At 43.7% G+C, this 26,572-nt stretch overlaps 1 protein-coding gene across 29 annotated transcripts in view; it reads left to right on the forward strand.

The window, feature by feature from the left end:
* Positions 1-26,572, forward strand: part of CTNND2 (catenin delta 2) — a 3,139,673-nt gene that overhangs the window by 2,248,044 nt on the left and 865,057 nt on the right. For all 29 annotated transcript variants that reach the window (XM_069219651.1, XM_069219660.1, XM_069219653.1 and 26 more), the window contains one exon: positions 20,904-21,087. In XM_069219651.1, coding sequence (XP_069075752.1) covers positions 20,904-21,087 — 184 coding nt within the window. The remainder of the gene's footprint in view (positions 1-20,903; positions 21,088-26,572) is intronic.

The following is a 26,572-nucleotide window of genomic DNA, read 5'->3' on the forward strand; positions in this document are numbered from 1 at the left end:
GCGCTAAGCCACTATTTGTGGCTTAATGCCACCTTGTAAATACGAGTCCCCCGGATGCAGTTTTCTGCGTCAAAGAGGTGTGCAATGGGTGTTACTGTGGGTGTTCCTTCGCAACACCCGTTTCTTTTGACGCTCTCCCAGATTTACAAGATGACTTAAATCTGTGGCAGTGCCAAAATCTAACCCTATCCCAGGGGTGGCATTAGCATGGCACAATGAGAAGGAATACTTTGATTCCTCCTCGTTTTTGCTTCCTGCAGCACACATAGAAAGAGCAAAAGGCCAAGAATGAATGGTTATGTGCAGGACGGTGTCCTTCCCTGCACATAAACAATCATAAAAAAATGACGATTTGCTACTTCTATGTGTGCTGCATTCTGCCAAATCACCATTGTAAATTGTTTATGTGCAGGAAGGGACATCAGCTACATTTAGCGCCGGTGCAGTAGGAAACACATTGGTGCACCGGATTCTAGTAAATAAGGTGCATCCCTGCATTTCTAAAAGAACGGTGCTGCAAATTTTGATACAGCACTGTGCTGTGCCACTTTTTAGTAAATCTGGCCCTAATGGTCAGATTTACAAAAAACTGGCACAGCACGGTGTTGCGCCAAAATTAGCAGCACTGCGCTGAGCAAGTTTTGGAACACAGGGATGTGCCATGTTTACAAGAATACAGCACACCCCTGCGTTTCCCCCTGTGCTGGTGCTAAATAAACAGCCTGCGCCAATGCAGGCATCCTTGCACCATAGTGCAAGGGTGTCTGTGTTGAGCGGTGTGATTGTTTATGTGCAGGAAGGTGTCCCTTACTGCAAATAAACAATCTACAATGGCAGTTGTTTCTGCTATGTGTGCTGCACAGAAAAGCAAAAAAACAAGGAGGAATAAAAATATTCCTCCTTGGTGTGCCATGCTAATGCCACCCTTGGGGTGGCATTAGTTTTTGGTGCTGCCACTGAGTTACACCTTGAAAATCTGGGGCAGCGTCAAAAGCAAAGGTTGTTGCGGTGGAACACCCACCACATGCCCAACAAATGCAGAAAACTACGTTGGAGGGGCCAATATTTACAAAGAGGCGTAAAGCCACAAAGAGCAAGTTACTTACCTTCGGTAACGCTTTTTCTGGTGGATACATTAACTACCTGTGGATTCCTCACCTAATGAATTCTCCCCATGAGCAGCATTCGACGGAAACTTCTCTCTCTAGCTCTGCACGTCAGCGAGGACGTCACAATTGCCCGACTCCATGCGGCTCTGCATGACATCATCGTGGCAATAAGAGGTCCTCGCCGCCGTGCTGACGTCAGTTCACGCCATTTTTGACGTGCCTTTGAAATATATAAAGAACATCGACAATCTACACCCTTTAAGATTAACAAGAATAAACTTTATAAAGAAAAAACTTTTGCACTATTCTTTAAAAAAGGACAGATACCAACATGAATGGTTTGCAAACTTGAAAATAACTTGAAATAGAACTATAAACATATATACATATGTAGAAACTATGAAACTAAAGCACTGAAGTGCACACCCAATGCGATCCTGGTATGACCAGACAGACAACGGGGAGGTGGGAGGGACCGTGAGGAATCCACAGGTAGCTAATGTATCCACCAGAAAAAGCGTTACCAAAGGTAAGTAACTTGCTCTTCTGATGGATACAACTACCTGTGGATTCCTCACCTAATGAATAGAGTCCCAAAGCAGTACCACCTCGGAGGAGGGTGTCCGTCTGGTCAAACCAGGAAATCCTGCAGCACCGACCGCATCAAAACAATAATGCTTCACAAAGGTGTGGAGGGAAGACCAGGTCAAAGCCTTGCAGATGTCCACCAAGGGAACACCCCTGGTCAAAGCCGATGAGGTTGACTTGGCCCTGGTGGAATGAGCCCTGATCCCCTCAGGAGGATCCTTCTTTGCCAATGAGTAACATATTTTAATACAAAGAACGATCCACCTAGAGAGCGTTCCCTTGTGGACGGTCTTCCCCTTCCTCTTCCCCACGTATCCAATAAAGAGTTGTTCATCCAACCGGAACTCTCTCGTCCTGTCGACATAAAAACTGGGAGCCCGCTTAGGGTCCAGACGATGGAGTCTTTCCTCCTCCTTAGATGAATGCTGAGGAGGGTAGAACGTCGAGAGAGTTATTGATTGTCCCAAATGAAACGGAGACACCACCTTGGGGAGGAAAGCCGCCCTGGTCCTCAAAACCACCTTGTCCCTATAAAAAGTGGTGAAAGGCGGATGAGCAGAAAGAGCCTGCAGTTTGCTAACACGTCTAGCCGACGTGACGGCCACCAAAAACACAGTCGATCAACCAAAGGAGATTCGAATAGGGAGGGCTGATCTGGAAGATATAAAAAAGCCGAAAGATAGCCCTTAACCGTGGCCATAGCACAACCACGCTGAGCCAATGACAATGCAATCAACAAAACATCAGAAAGATGGGCACTCAAGGGATCCATTTTCTTCTCTCCACACCAACGAACAAAATTAGCCCACCTACTTGCATAGACCAAGTTGGTGGAGTGTCGTCTGGCCGATAAAAGAACGTCCACCACCTCTGGTGGGAGAGAAAAGGAACTCAGGTTGCCCCGTTCAATCTCCAGGCATGAAGGTACAGGCTCTGGAGGTGGGGGTGTAGAACCTGCCCCTGTGACTGCGAGAGGAGGTCTGCCCTGAAAGGGAGACGGAGCGGCGGGTACAGTGAGAGTCGGAGAAGGTCTGTATACCACACCTGTCGAGGCCAATCCAGAGCTATCAGAATGACTTGGGCCCGGTCTTGGCGAATCTTCCTCAAAACCCGAGGAATCAAGGGTATGGGAGGAAACGTGTAAAGCAACTGGTCGCACCAGGGCATCTGAAACGCGTTCCCCAACGCTCCTTGCATCGGATACTGAAGGCTGCAGAATGACGGACAATGCGCGTTCTCCCGAGTAGCAAAGAGGTCTATTCGGGGAAAACCCCACATCCGTAAGATGTAAAGAACTAGATCCGGATGCAGACGCCACTCATGGTCGTCCAAGAAGAAGCGCCTGAGTTTGTCCGCACGTACGTTTAGGACCCCGGCCAAATGGTTTGCCACTACACAAAGCCGATGGTCCCGCGCCCAGGACTAGAGCTGCAGAGCCTCTCTGCAAAGAAGGTACGACCCTACACCCCCCTGTTTCTTGATATACCAAATTGCGGTTGTGTTGTCCGTCAGAATCTGAACTGACTGACCACGAAGGGAAGGGAGGAATGCCTTGAGGGCCAAACGAACCGCCTGCAGTTCCAGCAGATTGATATGAAACTTCTGCTCTACTGGAGACCAACGACCATTGATCTCCAGATGAGCTCCCCACCCTAAGGTGGAGGCATCTGTTATTACTGTGGCCACCGGAGTTGGCTGCGAAAACGGCTTCCCTTCAGAAAGGTTGCCTTCCAGAGCCCACCATCGGAGAGCCGCTGCAGTGTCTCTGGAGCTCCTTATGGATTCCCCGAGATCTCCTCTGTGCTGAAACCACTGCTTGCGGAGGCACCACTGAAGAGCCCTCATATGCCAGCGTGCATGAGTGACCAACAGAATGCAAGAAGCGAACAGACCGAGCAAACAAAGGACCTTGAGGACCGGAACTACCGCTCATTCTTGAAACATTGGAACCAACGCCTGAATGTCCCGTATCCGCTGTGGTGGAAGAAAGGCACGATTCAACGTCATGTCCAGTACTGCCCCTATGAACAGGAGGCGTTGAGAGGGCTCTAAGTGAGACTTGGGAACATTTATTGCAAAACCCAGACTGAACAACAACAGGGTTGTCAGCTGCAGATGATGCAACTCAAGCCCCAGAGACTCAGCTTTGATTAGCCAATCGTCCAGGTAAGGGAATGCTGCTACTCCCTTCCTCCTGAGGTGTGCTGCAAAAACCGCCATCACCTTCGTGAAGACCCGTGGTGCGGAAGTAAGACCAAAAGGAAGGACCGCAAACTGGTAGTGCTGTGATCCTACCACAAACCGGAGATACTTCCTATGTGACTTGAGAATGGGAATGTGAAAATAAGCATCCTGCAAGTCGACCAATACCATCCAATCCTCCTTGTCCAACACCAAAAGCACCTGTGACAAAAGCTGACTCGCATTTTGAATTTCTCCTGTTTGAGTAACCAATTCAAAATCCTCAGGTCCAAAATAGGCCTCAGACGACCATCCTTCTTGGGGATCAGGAAGTACTTGGAATAACACCCCTGACCCCTTCCTTGCTCTGGAACCAACTCCACTGCACCCTTCAATAATAGGAAGAGAACCTCCTGTTGTAACAGCAAGAGATGATCTTCTGAACAAAAGGAAGGACGGGGAGGGAAGGGAGGAGGAATCTCCCGAAAGGGAAGGGCGTAACCTTTGCTCACCAAATTGATGACCCAAGAGTCTGTTGTTATGGACTCCCATATGGAGAGAAAAAGTGAAAGCCTCCCCCCCTCCGGAGAGGTATGAGGAACAACCGTGAGAGGACTAGGGCTGCTTTCCTTGAGGTAACCCTCCAGAGGAAGGGTGCTGCTGCTGGGTGGCACCTCTTGTGCGGACTCTACCCCGCCCCCTGTATGAACGATAAGGGTGGCTGGAGGACTGCTGCCCCGGCTGCTGTGATCTTCCACAAAAGAAAGCACCTCTTCCAAAAACATGCAGCCGTCTAAAAGATCGAAATGGGGTAGCAGCAGCCTGCAGACCCAAAGATCTAGCCGTGGCCCTACATTCTTTAAAGCGCTCTAACGCAGAGTCCGCTTTTGAACCAAACAGTTTTGCCCCATCAAAGGGCAGATCCAGCAACGTAGACTGGACGTCTGTCGAAAATCCGGAAGTGCGTAACCACGCATGCCGCCTGGAGGCAACGGAAGTCCCCATGGCTCTTGCAATAGAGTCCGGGGTATCCAGCCCTGTCTGAATAACCTGCGTAGCCGCCACCTGAGCATCCAAAAGAAGACTAGGCAAGTCCTGGGGCATGTCCGGAAGTACAGTCTTCGTCGCATCCATTATGGCATGGATATACCTGCCCAGAATACATGTTGCATTGTCAGATTTTAGAGCCATGCTGCAAGAAGAAAACACCTTCCTGGCCGATTGGTCCATCCGCTTGGATTCCCGGTCCGATGGTACTCCCGGAAACGAACCAGGGGCCGACCTCGAAGAGCAGGATGCTTGCACCACCAAGCTCTCTGGTGAAGGGTGTTTGGATAAAAACTCCGGGTCCACCGGCGCAGATCTATAACGCCTGGCCACCGGCCTACTAACAGCCGAAGAGGTAACAGGCTTCTTCCAAACATCTTCGATCGGATCCATCAGGGCTTCATTAAATGGTAGAAGAGGATCCGCCATTGCTGTAGCAGGACGCAAAACCTCAGTCAAAAGGTTAGTCTTCACCTGCGCCGCCGATAAAGGAAGATCCAGAACTGCTGCAGCCTTCCTAACAACAGAGTGGTAAGAGGCTACCTCCTCTGTATATTCACCCGGGGAGGCCAGGTCATACTCTGGAGAGGTGTCAAGACCACTTGCTGTGTCCAATCCAGGGAAATCACCCTGGGGATCAGTGATCTCCCCTTCTTCGAGGAACTGCTGTTGATATTCCCTCTCCTCTAAAAGTCTAAGGGCCTTTCGACGTGACCTCAACTTGGCCTCTAGCCCCGGTGTCGACATGAAGCGGAGCGACGTTGGTGAGCGGCGCCGGGAAGGCGTCATGACAGGTTCTCCGGATCCACCCGAGGCCACAGATGGATCCATCGGCGCCATTGAGAAGGCATCCGATGCCGACATCCGACCTCTCGGCTCCATCACCTCTGACACTGGCGTCGAAGGTCTCTCCCTCGACGTCGAGGGCTGCACTGTCGGCAGAGGGGCCTGACTTGAATCACCAGCTGAACAAAATGGCATAAACGGCGTTGGTTTATATGGAGCTGGAACGGCGAGATTGAAAGCCAGGGGACCAGTGGGGCCAGCCGGCGCACCACCTCCCGGAGCCATATTTTGAAAAATCTGGAACATGGCATTAAGGAATGCTGCAGGATCCGTCCCCGGAGCCGGGAACGAAGGATAAGCCTAAGGAGCCGGTGCCGGCACCGGGCTGGACTCTTCAGGTTCAGGATGCACTGGCAAAGCCAGATGACTTTTAGGCTCCACAACTTCAAAGACTCACGGTGCCGGGGATGTCTGCGGCATCGCAGGTTGAGGGGACACCGTCTGACTCACTTCCCAAGACTTGCGGCGCCGGGACGATGGAGACCTCGACGCCGACGACTTCTGGACCGACGTCTGGAGTCACGATGCCGCCGCTTCTTATGGGATGACTTTCCAGAAGAGGACCGATGGTGCTGCTTCCTCTCCTTCTTGGACCTTGCCAAGAAAAGCTTCGCCTCGCGTTCCTTCAATGCCTTCGGATTCATCTTTTGGCAGGATCCGAATTTTTGGACGTCGTGATCGGAACTGATGCACCAAAGACAATCGTTGTGCGGATCAGTCACAGACATGCGACCTCCACATTCCCTGCAGGGCTTGAAACCCAACTTTTTCGGAGCCGACATCCTGGAAATACACAAAGTATCCCTTCCGAAGAGCTAATGATACAGGTAACAGAAAAGTAACCGTTATCGAAGGCACGGAAAAAAGGGAACTGACTTAAGCACGGCGGCGAGGACCTCTTATTGCCACGATGACGTCATGCGGAGCCGCATGGAGTCGGGCAATTGTGACGTCCTCACCGACGTGCAGAGTTAGAGAGAGAAGTTTCCGTTGAATGCTGCGCATGGGGAGAATTCATTAGGTGAGGAATCCACAGGTAGTTGTATCCATCAGAAAGGTGGTGTTACACCTCCTTGTAAATATGGAGAAGGGGGTTGCACCACCAGAGCGTCACAAAAAGTGGGATTTCGGTGGCACTAGAGCCTTGTAAATCTGTCCCTAAGTTCAGAAGGTGCTTGAATGAGTTCCGAAGAAGGTATTCATCGTTTGAAAGACAGTTTTACCGATTCTACAACAAAAGTCACATGCATCTGAAAAGCAAAACACATTTTAACATGATCGTTGCGAGGTTCAAAGTGAGCACGATTTTGAAAGACATACGGTATGGTAAGCAATACCAAGTTAACTTTCCAATTTGCATCATTTTCACGGCTTTTACAAAATATATGGCCTTGTACTTTAAATAATTCACTTACTTTCATGTTTGAAATCACAACATTATTTATTCGAGAGAGTTTGGCTTTTTTCGCTAGGCATACAGTAACCAGTTTGTAAGTAGTTTAATCAGTGCTGTTAACTGGTAAATGTCAAAATTATTGGAAAATGCTTATTTTTCTGTGGTGCAAAAAGATTGTAAATTTGCATTGATACTTTTTTCTGATAGGCTGTGGTTCCTTGGTAGTAAAAGTGACAATGTGGGTGGTAATGGGGATACTCAGATATTCCTATGAAGAGTGTTTTCTCCCAAATTCTAGTTTGAGGAAAATGTTGATGAAATACCTCCTCAGTTATCTGTGGGAAGAGAACTAATGAATGATCGGGCTATTTTCATCAACCCATGCCAGATGGAGATGAGCCAAAAGTCAACATGTATGTTGCACTGATAACACTGCCAGGATCAGTGAAACTATATTTACGCACCCACTCACCCTCATTACTGAGGCAAAATATTTGCATACTCTTAAGCATATTTGCGAGAGGGGCAATGTGATATGTACTCTTTCTTTGCCATTACAGAATTCTTCATGTATTACTTTTCTTATTGAAATCTGATAAACAGAAACAGAACATTGCCACATGACGATGCATTTTGTCAAGTTACACTTTAATTCAATTTCACCATAGCACACATTTTACAAAGTTATTGATTCTTTACATGCGCTTCAATGCCCATGGTGCACGGCCATTTTACTTGCCTGATTTCCCTAAGTAGCTACCTATTGTATACCTTTTTCCTCTTACCATAATGTTAAATAGCCATGATCATTGGCTCTTTACCAGCATATAGGGAATAGAAGGGTCCACATTTGTGAAGTCATTACGAAAGACAGGCTCACAAAACGGTGGAATAAATAAATAACTTCACAATTCTAAAAAATTAAGTGAGCAGGCAGTTCATAGCCCTACTTTGTGTGTGTACAGCAGATCTTCTTATATACATTCTGTCTCCATAAAGTCATCTGCCTATGTGTTCATACATCAATATTACCATTTGCAATGTAACCAATGCTGTATTTTTTATTTTTTTTTAAACGTGCTGCCGTATTTAAAACAGTGAATGGTCGGTGTAATTTACATGAAAGTGAATTGGTTTTATGAGGGTTTAGATGGTCAGTTTGTTAACACTGCATAGAACACTATTGTGGGGCATTTGAACCTCCCACTCAGCAATGTAAAGAGCAATTCCAAATCCAGTTTTCTCTATACAGTGCATGAATCCAAAGATATCAAAGAGCTTGCATTTTGCACTCAAGGATCATCAAAGATGTAACCCCAGGATATATTCTGATAATTTATTTTAATTTTATCAGAGGGGTTTGCTTTTAAGCGATGAATGTCAAGAGAGTCCCTAACCTGGAAGGACAACCAATAAGCCTGTGAAGCAATAGTATCCACAAGAGTAAACCTTCTTTGAGATGTAATGGCAAGTGAGTCATTCAGCCATGTCTGCAGAGTTCTGGGATGTAGGAGGCTGTAGTTGGTTTTAGGCATTTAACTAGTGGGGCACAATGGTTGGTTGTTTTGGACCTATGGATAATCTTGTAAGGCAACACTTTCTGAATTATAAGCAGTTTCAGTCTCGTGTATTGTAGAACCTTCCATAGGGAAAAGCCTTTGACTTACAGAGTTCTTTGACCAAATATCTTGTAGCATGTTGGTAGGGAAGCACCTATTATTGGTGCAGCTGGTGCAGTTGCACCAGAGTCCAGAGATGTAAGGGACCATCTGTGTCTTCGCTAGGTGCTGGTAAAGAGGCACAAATCACTCTTTTGTGAAAGCACTTTATGTAGTAGTTGATCCCTATTATTTGGGGACAGACAGATAACACCTCTCCCTCTAAGCAGTGGGTATCCTTGTACAACGCAGATGAGCAGTAGCCCATCACCCAGTGTTGGCTGCTTAGTAGTTGGCTGTCATTGCGGCATGTGTGTCAATTAGCCAATTAGAAAACTGACCACGCGGACTGCATAAGCTCTGAGCCACCTTTACGGCTCAGTGTGCACTTTGGTAGGCAGATGGCGCAGCACCTCACATCATGGTGCCCTGGTCCTGCGAGCTGCTTTGCCTTCCGCCTTCGGTGTTACTGTGCCAGAGAAAGGAAGCCTCCAATCAACGTCACCTCTTCAGATGATGCTCTGGTCTGGCCCGTTTGGAGACTCTTGTAGCGACCACGGTGACAGACTGTGTGGAGCAGCTTCGAAGCTGGCAGAATGAGCACAGACTACTCTCCTCCCTTTGCGTGCAGATGTGATGCACAATTCTTTGATAAAGGCAAGACAGCTGAATGCCTTTTTTCTCTTCTGAAGACATGGAATGAGGTGGTTTTACATCTTTCCAACCATACACATTGTTAGTTTTGCTACTTGGTCTAAGTGTTTTTATCGATTCCAAAAGCAGACAAAAATACTCGCACAGAAGAGAAAGATTTCTTCTAAGTTATTGATAAGGTACCAGACATTATTTACACAGTGTTTGCATCTCAATTATGTACCCTGTTCAAAGGCAGCAGGCAAAATCACTCAATGAGTTACGTGCTAACTGCTGACACTTTTTTAAATTCCAAGTTGAATTACTGTCAATCCTTTCTTTCTTCCACAGTTGGTAAACTGAGTACTATTAAATTGGACAGTAATGAAATCTGTTAGTTGGATCGCTTAAAGATAGCAAAAACTGCCACTGCATGAAAACAATTTATTACAAAAGACAATTTGAAGTACTGGATGCATGTATTTTCACATGACGTCTTTTTTTACAGACGCTGGGAGTGCCAGATTCAATGTAGCAAAATAATATTTCATTTTTCTGTATTCCCTGTTACATTTTCACATCACAGCTAAGGGACTTCTTTTATGGACAGTTGCGGTGGCCAAACCATTGGATTGCCAGGCATGAAGATGAACAAAAATGCTATATATTACACATTGGTTTTCACCTTTGTAGACATTAGAGTTGATCTTCATGTGATTGTATTCTTGTGACATAAATGGAAGATTGCCTATTTGCAAGTGGCTGCATGACATCATGGTTAGCCGATCACTGATGTGGGACATTTGCAGGAGACCTCGCTACCTTACATTCAACACCATGAGCGTCATTTACAACGTCTTGGTGCAGAGCAGCGATGCAAGCCCTGCGTTAACACAAAAGGGCAGGAATGTGCCGTATCTACAATATACAGAGCTTTCCTGTCCTTGTCCCCTGCAAGGCGCACAAATTGCTGCCGTGCACCAACGCAGGCACCCTTCCACCATGATGCAAGGGTGCCTGCATTGCAGGAATGCTTGTTTTTATGCAGGAAGAGACACCTTCATGCACAAAAACAAGAACAAAAGGTGTTTTCATCTTTCTGTGTGTGCTGCAAAATGCAGCACATAGAGAAAGATGAAAAAGCAGGGATTAATAATGTTATTTCTCCCTGCTGCAGCACCCTTACGCCAACCCTGGGGTGGTATAGGCTTTTGACGCATTCCCAGGTTTACGAAACCTTGTAAATCTGGGAATGCTTCAAATTCCAGGGGTGTTGCATGGGAACACCCTCCGCAACACCCATGTAATGCCTCCTTGGTGCAAAGCAAGGCAGCACAGCGACTTGCACTGTGTTGCCTTCATCCTTGGTCTTGTAGATATGGGCCTCGAAAAAAGCGACACACCGGCAGTGCAAGCTACATGTAAATAAGGTCTTTATTCTGAAGGAATCTGCTAAGCAGTCTAGAGTCATCTAATTGTTGATGGTATTAAATGTAGCCAAGAGGTCAAATAGAATCACAGTGCTGTGATTATGATTATAGTGAAGTCCTTCCCTGAATATTAACACTGTTGTCTCTGTACCAGACTAAGGCCCTGATTTATACTTTTTGGTGAAAAACTGCACTAACTCAGTTTTGCACCAAAAAGTTTAGCACCGGCTTGCACCATTTCTGTGCACCAGCCGAGCACCATATTTATGGAATGGTGCAAGCCGGTGCAAAGGGTAGGCTAGTGTAAAAAAATGAAATTAGTCGGGGGGCTGGCGATATGGAAGAAGGGGGTTTAGCACCAAAAAATGACGTTAGGCAGGTTAGAGTAAAAAAAAAAAAAAAAAAAAAGACTAACCTGTCTAGAGTCATTTTCTGACACAAAACCATCCATACCACATGACTCCTGTCTTAGAAAAGACAAAGTCATGCCCCCACCCCAATGGCCAGCACAGAGGACCAGGGTCCCCTGGGCATAGGCATTGCACCCAGTGCCATATAGGGGGGTCCATTTCAGTGCCCCCAATGGCACTTTAAAAAATAAAATAATTACCTGTACTTACCTGGGATGGGGTCCCCCCTCCTTTGCTGTCCCTCTGGTGTGGGTGGGGGTGTCCCTGGGGCGGGCACCTGTAGGCTTATTGCATGGTGTTCCACCATGGAAATAGGCCCAGAGGTCCCCTAATGCCTGCCCTGACCCAGGTGTTAAAACATAGTGCACATCAAGCTTTCCACCAGTTTTTGACCCCTCCTCCCTCCAGTGCGTGATTTTAGCACGGGGGGATAAATATGGCTCTAAGCCCATAGAGTCATTTTTTGCACGGGAATGCCTACTTTGCATCTCATTGACACAAAGTAGGTTTTCACACCCAAAAAATTACTTTAACTCCATAAATTTGGAGCTAGACGGGTCTAGCGCCAAAGTATAAATATGGAGTTAGTTTTGCACTGAATTTGCGTTAAAAAAAAGACAAAATATGCCCCTTAGGTTGTAAGCCAATCTGGAAGTCAGTTAGGGTGTAATTATGAGTCACACAGTGTGGTATTTGCACAATGTTTCTATGGAAATGCCATTTTACACAATTCTATTTTGAACTGGGTATGAATTCCACATCTGGTAATGCCACACCTGATAGTGCCACCTGTTTTCAGTTAATGTTCAGTATGTCCTGTGGTGAATTTCGTTTTTGCTGGCTTTAGGTCTCTGGGCACTTTAACCCTGCTGGCCAATGCTAAAGCGCAAGTGCTCTCTGTCTAAACTGTATTGGCGTTTTGTTTCTCCATGATCTGCATATTTGATTTACTAGTAAGTCCATAGTATAGTGCACCAGATGTGCCCAGGGCCTGTAGATCAAATGCTACTAGTGGGCTTGCAGCACTGATTGTGCCATCCACATGAGTAGCCCTGTAAACATGTCTCAGACCTGCCACTGCAATGTCTGTGTGGGCAGTTTGAAACTGCCATTTTGACCTGGCAAGTGAACCCACTTGCCAGGCTCAAACTTTCTCCTTTACTGCTTGTACATCATCCCTAAAGCAGGCCCAAAGCAGCCCCATGGGCATGGTGCCATGTATTTAAGAGGTAGGACCTGTACTGGTATGTTTTACATGTTCTGATAGTGAAATACTGCTAGATTTGTTTTTAACTATTGCAAGGACTATCTCTCCCATAGGGTAACATGGAGATTGCCTTGAAATATCTTTTTTGGGTAATTTCCCATTGGTAGCAGATAGAGATATGGAATTTAGGGTCTTTGATCTCACAATTTAAAAATACATCTTTTAGCGAAGTTGGTTTTTAAATTGTAAGTTTCAAAATGCCACTTTTAGAAAGGTGGCATTTTCTTGCTTAACCATTCTGTGCCTGTGCCTGTCTGTGGAATACATGTCTGGTTCAGGATGACAGTTGGACTATATGTGAATTCAGTCTAGATAGTCACATAAAGGTAGCTGAGGTGTGCCCTGCATATCCTGATGGGTCTTCCTGGGCCTGAGTGGTGGGAGGATGTCACTTGCACCTGAACAGGAACGTGTCCATCCTTACACAAAGCAGTCTCCAACTCCTTGGAGTGTGTCTGGGGCCAGGTGAGAAAAGGCAGGGTCTTGTGCACTGCAAAGACTTCTCTTTGAAGTTTACCTACTTCAAAGACAGAAATGAGTATAAGTACTGGACCTCTGACCACAGAAAGTTAGAACACTTCTGGATTGAGGACATTCTGCCAGGAAGAAGAGCTGGATACTGTAGGAGGGACTGCCACTCTGGCTGTTGCTTTGTTTTGCTGGCCTGCTGCTTGCTGCTTCTGTCCTGGGAGTGAAAGGGCTGGACTTTGCTTTCTACATCCTGCTTTCCACGGTTCTCCCAGGGCTTGAACTGAGCTTACCTCCTGTTAAGAAGTCACAAAGACTTCATGTGCCAGTGCCTGGGCTCTTCTGCTGCCCTTGAAAGCGCAAGCTGATGGTCTAAAGGAGAAAATCCACGCACTGATGTATCGCAGCTGAAAAATCTACGCAATGACTGTCCCACTGCTGCAGAATTGACGCAGCACATGTTTCACCACAGCTCCATCAACACAGCACGTCTGGATTTTTCAGGCATCGAACTTGCACTGTAGTAACGAACCGGGGCTGCGTGCCCGGAAATCAACACATCACCTTTCATGCACGGATAGAATCAATGCAGCTCCTCCCCTGCCAGTAAGGAACCAACGCATTGCCTCACGTGTGAGGAAAGAATCAACGCTTCACCTCCCCTGCGCAGTAAAGAACCGACGCACCGCTTTGCTTTTTTGGTGCCTTAACTACACTGCGGGCCACAATGTCTTTGGTTTTGACACATACCAGGTACTTTGGGCGAAAAAATACAACCATTGATTCCTATGGGCTAAGACTGATTTAAACCTGTAAAAAGTGATATCTTTACTTGTGTATTTTGGATTGTTGTCAATTTAGTCTTGTTTTACTCAGATGAATATTGGCTATTTTTTTCTGAACTGATTTGGAGTACTTTTAGGGCTTCACTGTGTTACTGTGTGTGTGTGTGTCCAAGTACTTTAACATTGCCTCTAAGATAAGCCTGACGTCTTGAAGCAAGCTACCAAGGGGGTGAGCAGAGGTTATCTTAGGTGTGACTAGAGTGAGGGTCCCTACTTGGACAGGGTGAAAACCACTGCCAACTAGAGACCCCATTTTTAACAGACTAGTAGTAGATCTGAACCTACTACAAGATGACCAAAGGAAGATAGTGGAATGAGCCACCAAAGCTGAGACAGCTCTCATTGAGCTGCAGCCTCAATCAGCAGCTCATGATGAACAGCAATACAGATCTGAGGACAAAAAGGGCTGAGTGAGGAGGAACAATATTTTCCCCCTCCTCCGCAGTGTTCCCTGCTGAGACTAATTGTAGCTCAGGTTTTGAACTTCAGACATGAGAACTTAATTATCCAAAATGCTAGAGAGAAGGGGCGACCATGATTGATAGCACTGAGGTTAAGATCTTACATAGGAGTGGTGCAACAGCAGGGAGTAACCTTCACAAAGGTGAAGCCACGGGTACATAACATGAACTAAACATATGCTGTCTTGTATCCCACCAGCACTTATTTTTGAGGGCCGGCACTTGTTTTTCTGCCTCAAGCATTTACTCCAAGCAAAAGTCACATATTGGAAAGTCGAAGAAAGAGAAAAACTAAAAGCGTCACAAAGTGAGAAAACAGAAAGCTGCAAGAGTGAGCAGAAGGGGAAGGGAGTGGATGTAATTGGATACAAGAGGCCTGAGATGGCTTTAGGATTATGCTGCCTCAATGTTCTGTGCTCGCACATTTAATTTGAGCAGACGCATGTTTCAGAGGAGAGCTTTGGGCATCGGAACGCTTTTATTTACAAATTAAGCACTGATTCCACTAAGATTATCATATCCCACAACAAAGCCCACTTCATCACCAACCCACAGGACATTTGGGAATGAATTGAGTCTCAGGACATGGCGACAGGCGATTGCCAATGCCTACGTGGAAATGCAAGATTAAGAGACCTTTCAGTAAGAAGAACATATCATAAGTCATCAAAACTACAAATCCAGCTGGGTCCCAAGAACAATGACACCACCCTTTCTTTACTAATGGTAGACACATTTGATTTCTGTTTGTATGTTGTTAATGGCATTGGTCATGGACTGAGGAGCATGTATTCTCAAACCTGGATAAAGGGAGTTGGGGAAGGGAAATTTCATGTTCTAGTGCCCAATGAAACAGAGAAATAGTTGATATTTATTTACCAAACACTAATGAAAATAGAAGAGGAGGGAATGGCTGCAGAGGTTTGATCCATAGATGCTTCATTGAAGAGTGTGGGCCATACGCCCTTTATGCGCCTGTTGGTCTTAAAATGTCACAAGGGAAAATAGGAACCCACAGACTCTTAACCTGGAATGTTGGAGGTTTAAATAACATGAACAAAAGATATTGTGTTCCTGCTGGAGACGTATGTCATACATGCCAAAGGCAAAGCTCTGCAGAAGCACTAGAGGAGTCAACTGTATCATATACACTCAGCAGCGTAAGCTAGCGGGTATTTGTATGGATTAGACTGGGGGTCCCTTTTCATCCTTTCATTAGCAAGCAAAGGAGATACGTGTTGCTAAGAGGCAGACTGGATGGCAAAGATCTGTCCTTGATTAGCATTTACACTCACAGTCAGGAACAGGTGAAGTTTTTCTCTGGTTTTTCTCTTTTGCTGGTTGTTAAGACACAATGCCATTGCTTATTGGGTTGGCATTTTAATTGTCTTATTGATGTGGGAGCAGATCGTTTTCATCAGCTACTACCCATCACACTAACAGTGAGAACTGCGGCAACGGTGAAACTTTGGCAAGCCAATTGGTGGCTGTGGATGCTTGGTGATCCCATAACCCAGTTGCCTCAGAGAGTACTTTTTTGTACTTATTTGTACATGACCTGTATGTTTCGGCTGGATAGATGTTTGGGTACACCAATATTACACATGCAGGTTGGCAGCACAGCATATTTAGATGAAAACCTTTTAGAGTATACTCCACTCCTGATGATGGTGGAGAGGAAGGGGGCAAACACACCTGTTCCTTCATGGAGATTACAGACTGTGTGAGACATTAGATTACTGGTTTACTGGGGTGTGAGCCATGGTCAAGCAGCAATCACAATCCTTGTAGGGATAAGGCACAAGCAAATCCCATATTAACTCCTGCTTTGCCCCCTGGTAGCTTGGCACAGAGCAGTCAGTATTAACTTAGAGGCAATGTGTAAAGTATTTGTGGAACACTTTAAACATTAATAAAGTGAAAACACCACAAAAGGGACCCCACACTAGATTAGAACAATAGAGTTATTTTTATTTTTTAATAAGTAAAATAATACCAAAACGACAACAATCCAATCAGTGGAACTGGAGATATGCAATTTTAAAGATTTTAAAGAAAATAGCACTAAAAAGCATAATGCACCAACAATCTGGTCGCGCCGGACATGGTCGCTCTCAATGCCAGAGAGGAATTATTAAATACTAAGCAAAGCCTTGGTGATCAGATAGTTCCTTAACATGACACATATTGAGCACCTGGATCAATGTGGGTTTATCCTCAGACAAAACACAACTTTAAATGTCAGGTCCTTATTGGGAATTTGACTGACTCTGCGAACCTTCCCTGAGTACAATTGTCTCAACTGATTTTGAAAAAGCATTCAGTACTTAAATATGAACTTTCCTTACATAATTATGAAATCAATAGGTAAGGGACCTGAATTGATTGTCACTTTTAAAACTCTGAAGCAGACCATCTAGATGGAAATGTTAGATGTTATGGCATCAATAAGGGTGGGAATCAACTTTTGTAATACACTGCTCCTATGGTAGCAATATCTAAACTGGTGATACTACCAAGACTTCTGTTTTACTTAATAACCCTACCAATCAACATTAGAATTTTTTTTGAAAACTGGAAATAATCTTGACTAATCCCATATTGGGCCAAGGAAGATTACATGTGGCACTCAAAAAGCTTAAACTGCTGACAACGGAGGAAAGAATGGCAGGCCTCAGTATGGATTGTACCATGTTGATGCAAGGTTAGAATGGCTATTAAGGTGGGCATACAATAGGACAAAGGGGGCACTATAATGGACTATAATACTCCCCCACTGGCTTATTCAGTGGCTAGCCTATTAAAGGATGAACAGAAAGGATGACATACAATAAAGGTACTGTTAACTATTGACTACAGCTGGGGGAGAGGGGCCTACACAGGACGAAGATGTGAATCTCATATACCACAGATCTCTCTATTAGTGGATTAAGCATTTTACAGAGGAGAGACATCTCAGAGGTCCTCCGTGTCTGGAAGGAAGTGGAAATATCCTGTGTCAGAATCCTTATTGAGGGAAGCTAAAAACAAGTGGGAAGGGGGCATAGGTAGAGAGATGGATGATGCAATGAGGGAGCACATACTGCTTAATGCACCCCAAAGTGCTGGGGTTGCTAGATTCAAGCTATTACATTGTTATTACTTACATAGAACCTAAATAAGTATTTTCTCAGCACAAGAGTGTCATTCCCCAAGTGTAACCTTGCAGATGAAAACTTTTACTATATGACATAAGATTACTCACAAATCAAAGAATATTGGTATCAAATCATACTCTTAGTTTTATAGAGTTACAGAGAGGAACACTGACTGCTCGGCAGAGGCATGCTTCCTAAGTGCTGGCCTGAAACGCCGGTATTACGACGTGGGATTCATCCTGGGACTTTGGCCTTTTGGCATTTATCAGTATTTCCACCTATGGACAGATTGAATATAATGACCAACCAATAAGTGTTCCTAATAATGGATTTACTGTGATTACGTTCACTAGCCTTGAAAAAGCCCCAGGTAGACCCACCAAAGGGGGCGAAACACGTGTCGGCTCTCTGGCTGTTTGTCCAAAGGTCCACGACCTTTGTTTGAAATGAACATCAATAAATAACTTTAAACTTTAAGGTTCTCCGATCAAATGTCTACAATCTTTGTTTGAATTGGAAATCAATAAAAACTTGAATTCCCTAAGTGGGTTTTCAATCCTTCATAACTTCAGTGCTTGCTAGGTGCGTTTTCCTACCCGAAATACAATTAGACCACTAGTCGATTCATTAATTTGCCATTAATTATAACCAAGAGACTGGTAGCAATGGGTAGGAGGGCCAGAGTTCCACCTCCCATGACATGGCTGCAAGAGATATTGAACGGGGTGGACTATGAGAGCACGTTACTGCATAGGAGATAGGAGAAGAGAGTTAAGAAAAAGAGATATCACTCAGGCATGGGATGCAACTTTATAAGACTTTAGGAATGACAGGGATTTGGGCACATAATTCAGACACAATTTAGTCAAGCATTACCCATCCAGAAAGCATGGTTCTATGTACTCTATTTACAAACATATATTCAGTTTGGATGGCATTCTAGAAATATGGCACCACATTGCTCCCCTCTCACATGGAGTAAGTAGAGTGAATTATTAATTTATTGGACTGGACACTGGTGGAGCAGGGACCTTAGTTAAGTATTTGGTTTATGGTGTATATCTTACCAGCTCATCGAATCAAAAGTCTCCACTGACTTGGGCTAGGCTGACAGAATATTTTTGTGGATGAGATTAATCAGGAGCTGCAATCAACTCAACTGTTCATCACAGTTTCAATTTCAATCTCTTGGGAGACAATGATGAGAGCTGGTGTGAGTTTCAAAGCTTTATTAAAGTCTCAAAAAATGTTAAATCTTTATTAGAATCAATATTAAATCTCATCAATTCAATTAATTGATTAAAGCAAATGATTAATAACAAAACAATAGCATTTAAGCACAATCCATGAAGTAAAAGTCTCTATTCTAAGATTAGATCATGAGAAACAAATGTCAGTTAGAACCCAGAAAGAACTCTAAATCAAGAGGTGAAAGCTTTAAGCTTTAGCAACAAGTCTCAAATATTAATCAAAGCAGAACGTCACATAAAAGAGAGGTTCAAGAATCTCAGTAGAGTCTCAGAGCAGTCTAAATTCAGGGAGGAAAAATGAAAGGAAGGGTCTCTCAGAATTAATCTGATAAGCATCTAATTAAAGGACTCTGAAGATAAGTCAAGAAGTCTACGGGGATCTCTCTGCCTACTCTAGCAGCACACACTTCTATAATATTTCATATCAAACAGTTGAAATGAGTTGTTTCCATCTTCCATCCGCCCATCCAATCAGATTTCAGTGTCTTCATAGGAACAGGAAAGCTTCTATGGTCTAAGCAGTTAAAACACAATGGCCTACAAATATCAACATTTGAATGAAACATTTTGCAGAAACTCAGGAGAGTTCCCACCATTTGTCTTCTAAAAGAAAACTACAGTTCATGGTTGACCCTTTACATCACTTCATTATATTGTACGTTTCTCATCTATTTCAGTTAACTAAACTATTGTTGATGTAGAAATATTCTGCAGAAAGTAAACATTTTAATACATTATTATATTCTGTGAAAAAGAAGCCTATGGGAAGATCCAAATCTAAAACTTTAGTATTAATCTTGCATTTCTCAACATGTCAGCTTTATTGAATATTAACATTTGACATTCTTAACCTAGGTCAGCTTCTGTAAAAAGTGCATCATGCAGCTATTGAAACCTAATACTGTGATGGTGAAAGTCTACTGCTGTAAAGACTGGTGCTCTCACTTGCTTTAAAATATGGCTTGTGAGGCCTGCACATTATTTCTATATGTTAATTGCATTCATTTTCATTATTTAAAAACACCTTAGCAACAGCACGGTGGATCCTTGTAGCTCAGTGCTGGAAAATATAGTTTAGTTGTGCTTTTATGTTGATGATTTTTCTTTTTGGTTTCTCTCGTATGATAACGTTGTTGGCATAGTGAAAAATTATGATCTATTGACGATTTATGGTACTACACTGAAGTCTGCTAGGGATTACTGTACTCTGCAATAATGGTGAAAATGATGTATTTCCTCAATTGGACCATTACACTGCTGATTGTATTCGGCAAAGTTAGATTTTATGAAAAGATGCATATAGAGACAATTGAGGGTGTCTGATATGTTAAACAATAGAATTACCTTTACAAAAAGAAAAGTATAAGCCACATGCCATGCCAGAAACTAGAACCAAATAGTGCATTATACGAGAGGTGGTCAAAGCTTAATACATTGTGACGGAAGTGTTTTGGTTGCTAGTGCCACACGTGCATTTTGAATTGCAACAGTTGTGTCCTGTAAAGTTTAATGTTATGAAAAAGGCTAACTAACCCCTAATCCTCCAGGGTCTCTAGGGTATTGTCCACTACCCAGTCACCATGTGTGCTAGAGTTTTTATCGCGCACTAGTGGAGGCCCTCATGCTCATCTGCGCCTGACTCCTCAACATGCAGCCACATGCTCCACACCTGCATTGAAGGACTGTACGTTTCAGGTCCATGTCACCTTCAGGTCCTCTGAGTCATAACTGTTGGTAGCCTTGAATGCGGATGCCATATTCCCTTTCACCTTGTTGTTATTGGTTCCTAAGGGAGCAGTCTGGTAACTGAACAAATAAAGCATCCGCGTGCCGCTTTTACCTATAAGTGGACCATGGAATATTACATTCAGTTATTTGGATACTCCTGTCAACATTGATGGAAATCTTATTTGAAGAATGAATTTAGGGGTTTATGACTTCTGACCTTCAGGGCTTGGAAACAAACTCTCAAAAGTTAACTGGAGTATAGACGGTGTTGTATTAAATCAGCAATGGCATTGACTCTGTGACTCTGTTTCTTTAATTTAGGGCCCTGCAAGCATTACTCTGTGTACAGTGTTTTTTGCCTGGGGCTCCATGGAGCAATCATAATGCAATCTTACAAATTCTGGGAGATCACCGCTTACACATGTTCTTCTGTTTTCTATTTGGTGCAGGAGTCCTTTGGAATCTATCGTCGTGCGATGCACTTAAAATGCCAATTATTCAGGACGCCCTGGCCGTGCTAACCAATGCAGTGATCATCCCCCATTCTGGATGTGAGAACTCGCCACTTCAGGATGACCGTAAAATACAACTGCATTCATCACAAGTGCTGCGCAACGCCACTGGGTGCCTAAGGTGAGTCTGTTGAAAGAGAGCAAGCACAGTGCCTGTCTACAATTCTTTGATGGTCAGAGATGGAAATGTCTGTCTACCTGCAGTGTAGGCATACATTTGTTAACGGCCGACCAGCCCTCTCTGTCAGGCCCTGTAATCCCGGCTGACCTTCTCCTTGTGCAAATCTGAGTGTTCAGTATATGTTAATGCACAGCCACTAAGCCAGAATGAGACCAACTGCTGTAACTAATGGCAGTGTAATGTACACTTGAAAATTCGGGACTGAATGCTAGCTCCCAGGTACATTTGTAAGCTACATTCTCTACATTAAGGACCTAATTTATCAACATTGGCGCAATGCAATGCAGCAAGACAACTTGCTGTGCTACAGCAAATCGAGAGACCTGGCACGCACCATGGTTACTTACATATGGCGCAGTCCTGGTCTCTTTCTGCACTGATGCGCTTGTGGCTGACAAACGCCAACTTGCCATGGTGCAAGAGTGCCTGTGTTGCAGGCAGGATTGTTTTTGTGCAGGAAGGAACACCTTCTTGCACAAAAACAATTCTGAGCGGCATTTTCCTTTTTCTATGAGTGCTGCAGAGTGCAACACACTTGCAAAGATGAAATAACCAGGAGAAATAACATATTTCTCTTTGTTACACCTCACCTCGGAAGGCAAAGAATTTTGACTCATTCCCTGGTTACTGATCTTAGTAAATCTGGGAATGCGCCAAAAATCATGGGTAGATGCATGGGAACACCCAGTCAGTGGATGCGTGGGCACACCCAGTCTCCACCAATGGAATGTCCTCCCAGCACAGAATAAAGAAAGGCAGCGACTTGCGCTGTCTTGAATTATGCCAGATTTACTATGCCATGCAGAGCCACACAAGGAGGCTCTGTGTTCCATAGTAAATCTGACTTAAGGGACTACGTTGTTATGTCGCCCTTTTTGTGACAACAATGACGCAAGTCCTTGATGAATATGGGCCCTAGTTCTCCAAACAACATTTACATGCAAATAGCCTGTATTTTTGGTAGGCACAATGGCACGAAATTTGTGTAATTCCACTTTTTCATCTTCAATTCACTGCTTATGACTGAGATTTTGTGATTGGCTATCAATGTTTTATTCAAGTCTGTGTTTCACAAGCATATTTATAAAATACTGCATTAGATCTCATTTACCATTCTTGTACACGCAATATTAGCACAGCCAGTCTCACCATTAAAATGTTTGGCAAAAACACATTTTGTTCCTCTCTTGTAATGCTCTTTGAGTAACTGATTACTGCTAGCACAACAGGTGAAGTCAATATACTGCAGAATGATAATCATTTGAGCATGCACACGTTCCACACCACGCTGAAGAAGAGTCAGAAGACTTAAACTAGCATTGGCAAAGCCAATAGGTCTCGCATTTGGGACCAATTGGCTATATCAATGGCTCTAGCTATGGCGTGTGCAACATATTTTTTGACCACATCGTTTTGTAGGTGCACGTAGAAAACAAACGAAAGAAAGCACAATGTAAAGGGGGGGGAGAAACAAAGATGAACAAAAATGCAGGGTGTAGTATAAGCACAGGGCATCATGGAGGACAGTAGAAGGAGAACACGGGCAGCAAAAGCACAACAAGAGCAAGTGCAGCAAAAAGAGACATGCACAAGGGAGACAAGCAGAAAACACATGCACTCTTGTAGGGTGCTTAAACAAAGAAACAAAAAAATTGCAGCTGCAAATGATCAGTGGAAGAACACAAGTAATAGGTCCAAACTCAAGGGGAGTGAAGAACTCAAGAAAAGGAAGTGAAGCCCAGATACGATAGCCAATTAGAAGCAAGCAAATTGAGAGCGATAATGTAGCCAATCAATGGTAAGCAGAGAGCAGAGTGTAAGCCCACTGTGGGCTAACAATATATCTTTCAGTAAACAACTCATGAGCTTTCTTAAGTAAGACCTAAAAAGACCGTTCATTAAACATTTTTGCAGCCTTCCAGTAACAATATCAACAGGTGATAATTACACATTAAAACGTTTCCAAAACTCTTCATTTACCATCTGCTTCACTGTTACCGAATTTCCATTACAATGGTACTTCTGCTCTTATTTTCTCCTATTAACAGTTAAACCCCATGGAATGGGAAACAACTGTGTGGATGCAGATTAACGAGGCAGAATTCTCCATGGAATTCCCTATTTATCTGGATTTAACACACGCATTTCCCGCTTTCTCTGATTAGGAGGTAAATGAGTGCAGTGAGGCGAGTGCGAGGTTGGGGTTGGAGGCAGGTAAGTGGGGAAGGTGGGAGAGGGAAGATTGCTTTAAGTGAGTTTTTTTTTTTTTTTAAATGCATCTCTCACAAACTAGATAGAAAGCTGGAGAGGTAAATTAGATCAGAACCAAGTGACAGAAAAAGATAGCCTTCTATATTGGTAGTTTAAAACTCTACATTACCCCTCAGCCCTTTCGTCTTCTTTAAGACAACGTATTCTATTTATACCCCCAAACAAATGCATTCATTTCAAATTGAAACTTTTTAAAGTTGTTCCATGTAACATGAGTGGAAAGGGCATTGAAAGTTAAATATAGTTGGAAAGTTCACACATGTTACTCGGGTTCAATCTACCCTCTGTTGCCAGAGAGAGGGAATTCCAGCCTTTACAGAGCAGGAATTACCACGCAATGCCTTTACCACGCCTTTACCATGCATCAGTTACCATGCAAATCTTTACCACACATATGCCTTTACCACACATGTTAAGTATAGTTAAGGTAGGTAAATGTATGAGTTAGGGTTTAGCATTGGGTACGGATATTGGGTTGTAAGGGTGTTTTTAGGGTTTAGGGGTTGGTAGGGGTACAGGCTGGTAAGGGTGCTGTTAGGGTTTAAGGGTACTGGATGATACAGTTATTTTTAGAGGTTAGGTTTTAGGGGCGTAGGAGCATAGGGTGGTAAAAGTATCTTTTAGGGTTTTGTGGTGGGTAGGGGCATAAGGGCTGTAAGGGTAATTACTAAAGGGAGGTTTTGGTGGTTCCCCCAACAACAAAATATTTGTAAAAAAAGTGAGCAGATTTGTGGGGTTCACCCCCCAAACAATGTGTGTGTGTATTATGTTTCACAGCAAGCCACCCAATATTTTACTTATCATATTTAGACTTTCCTGCGTGGTAAATGCATGCATTCTAAAAAATGTGAGGTGAAGGCATGTGTGGTAAAAGTGTAGATAACTAATTAGCAGCAAATGATTAAAGCTTGATTTGACAGATGCTCAAGGAAAAGCATGGGGTAATCACTTGCAATTGCTGAGCATGCATCTTACTAAAAGGACATCTGGGTCTAAATGCCCTGCAGTTAATTGGATTTTTCTCTCTCTAAGAATTAAGGTTTACTTTAGTGGAATGTGGTATTACTTCCTTCCTCATATCATTCATGAAAAATAGAAACAGATTTGATACAATCACATCCGTAATTCTCTTGGGGTTCTCTTATAGCATCATGACTCATCTGATCTTTGCCAGACCTGTTTCAAAAGTCGCTTTATCTCTAGAGAAGCGGCAGATAACCGAATGTTTTGAAAATGCCTCTAGCACACATCTCATCTTCTAGAAGAGTCACAAGAGAAATGAACAAAGGCATCCCTTATTTTTGCATCGTCACCTTTAACTTTGAATTGTTACACTACTTAAGTTTCCTACTTTATCTACCATTTCTGGACATATTGTGTATTTGCATAGGTTACCGATTCACACGCAATCAAAGAGTCTTTGCACATTCTTTAAAGTTTTGGATGACAGAGATCTTTCCTTTATACACCAACTCTTTAATTGGTACACTCCGACTCGTACCCTTCGTTCTGCTGCTGCACATTTGATAGTTCTACGTAAGGTAAAAAATTGCTTGAAGGTGGTCTCTACTTTTCTTTCCAAGTAGCTAAGATCTGGAATGCTATGCCCATAGAACTACTTTAGCCAATCAACTATTTGGTCTTAAGAAAAACTCTTAAAACTTGACTTTTTAAGCTATCATGGCAGATTGTGTTGCTGGACTCCATAATGGTATTTGTGCGCTCAGCTAAGAAACCTAAGGAAGAAATAAATACACCAGAATCGAATTAGACGTTTCATTCTGCTAGAATTTCATCTGACTAGATCTTTTAAGAGTTTCATTTTTAGTACCTTATTTTATTTGTTTGTATAGTATGCAATAAAGTGACATAAGATCACAGGCAAGTTCGCAATCATCCTTAGGTATGGTTATGCCTAACAACAAATATTCACATGCCATGAGCTAAATTTAGATTTCTCTAGCAAAGTCCTCATTTCAGATGTTACCATAAATCTACGATGTTGCAACCTTATTAACCTCCCCGTTTTCAGTAAGGAACCTGTCAGTTTATGACATATTGAAACTCACCAGGGTTTATACTTATATTGGAGTGCTTAGAACTCAAATGTGAAAGGGTGAGTAGCAGGAAGGTAGGGGGGAAAGGCAGAACCATAAAAGGGTGAGAACATGCAGGTAGGGAAGTATGGTAGGGTTAGATTCCTGCCTCAAAAGAGGGCAGCAGAAGCATGTAATGGCAAATAACATCTGGCTCTGGGTCGATTGAGATACAAAGCCCCTTCATTAAGTACCCCAGTGAATTTTCTATTTTCTTGGAATGCTGTACTTGTCACGTGAGATGTTCATGTTTATCCCCGGAAATGTCAAGTTTTTTGTATGGTCAAAGATCTGTTTCTTCTTAGGGGGAGGAGAAATAGGCTTTAAGGGAGGCACTGCTCTTAAGATGTATTTCCCTGTGGAACAAGAGGTAAATCAGGTGTTTCCAGAGGTTTTCTCCAAAACAGGCCCAACAGTCACTCAGATCAGTTTGGATGCTTTCATATGATACTTTCAAGAGCTAATGAATTTGGGTACCACAATTACTTAATCTTTCAGCACTGGATGTCTGTGATCTTAGTAGCCTTCAATACAATTTGGTCTCCTTCTAGGATCCACTTCGATGCTCTTTGTCCTTTCAGCCTTAATTCCATTTTTCAGTTGACTGCTTTGCTTTCCTCATTTCAAGCCACCTGTTGCCTTGCCATAGGCATAATCTTCTGATTCCCTGCTGCTTTGTGGAGCTTGATCTCCCTGCCCCACCACAACCGCCTTTAGTGGGTTCCTCACTATAATGATATTTTCAAGTCTTGTGGCCATCAGTCCTTTAAAGAAATGTATATACCTTCTGCTCCACAGCAGTGTCTCATCTCTGTTAGTAAAAAATAAACTTTTGGTTTGGGAAGTAGGACTCATTATGAGTTTGGAGGTCCCACCACGGGACCGCCAAACTTGCTGGGAGGATGCCGTCGCCGTGGCAGTGACTCCCTCCCCCACCCCAAGCGTATTACAATGTTCCCGCTGGGCTGTCCAGTGGGAACATTGTAATACACGTTCCCAACAGTGCTAGGATATTGGCCTTGGCTTTTTTAAGGGAGCCGAGGCCAATATCCGAGCAC

Source organism: Pleurodeles waltl, chromosome 2_2, assembly GCF_031143425.1.
Source record: "Pleurodeles waltl isolate 20211129_DDA chromosome 2_2, aPleWal1.hap1.20221129, whole genome shotgun sequence".
NCBI classification, from domain to species: Eukaryota; Metazoa; Chordata; class Amphibia; order Caudata; family Salamandridae; genus Pleurodeles; species Pleurodeles waltl.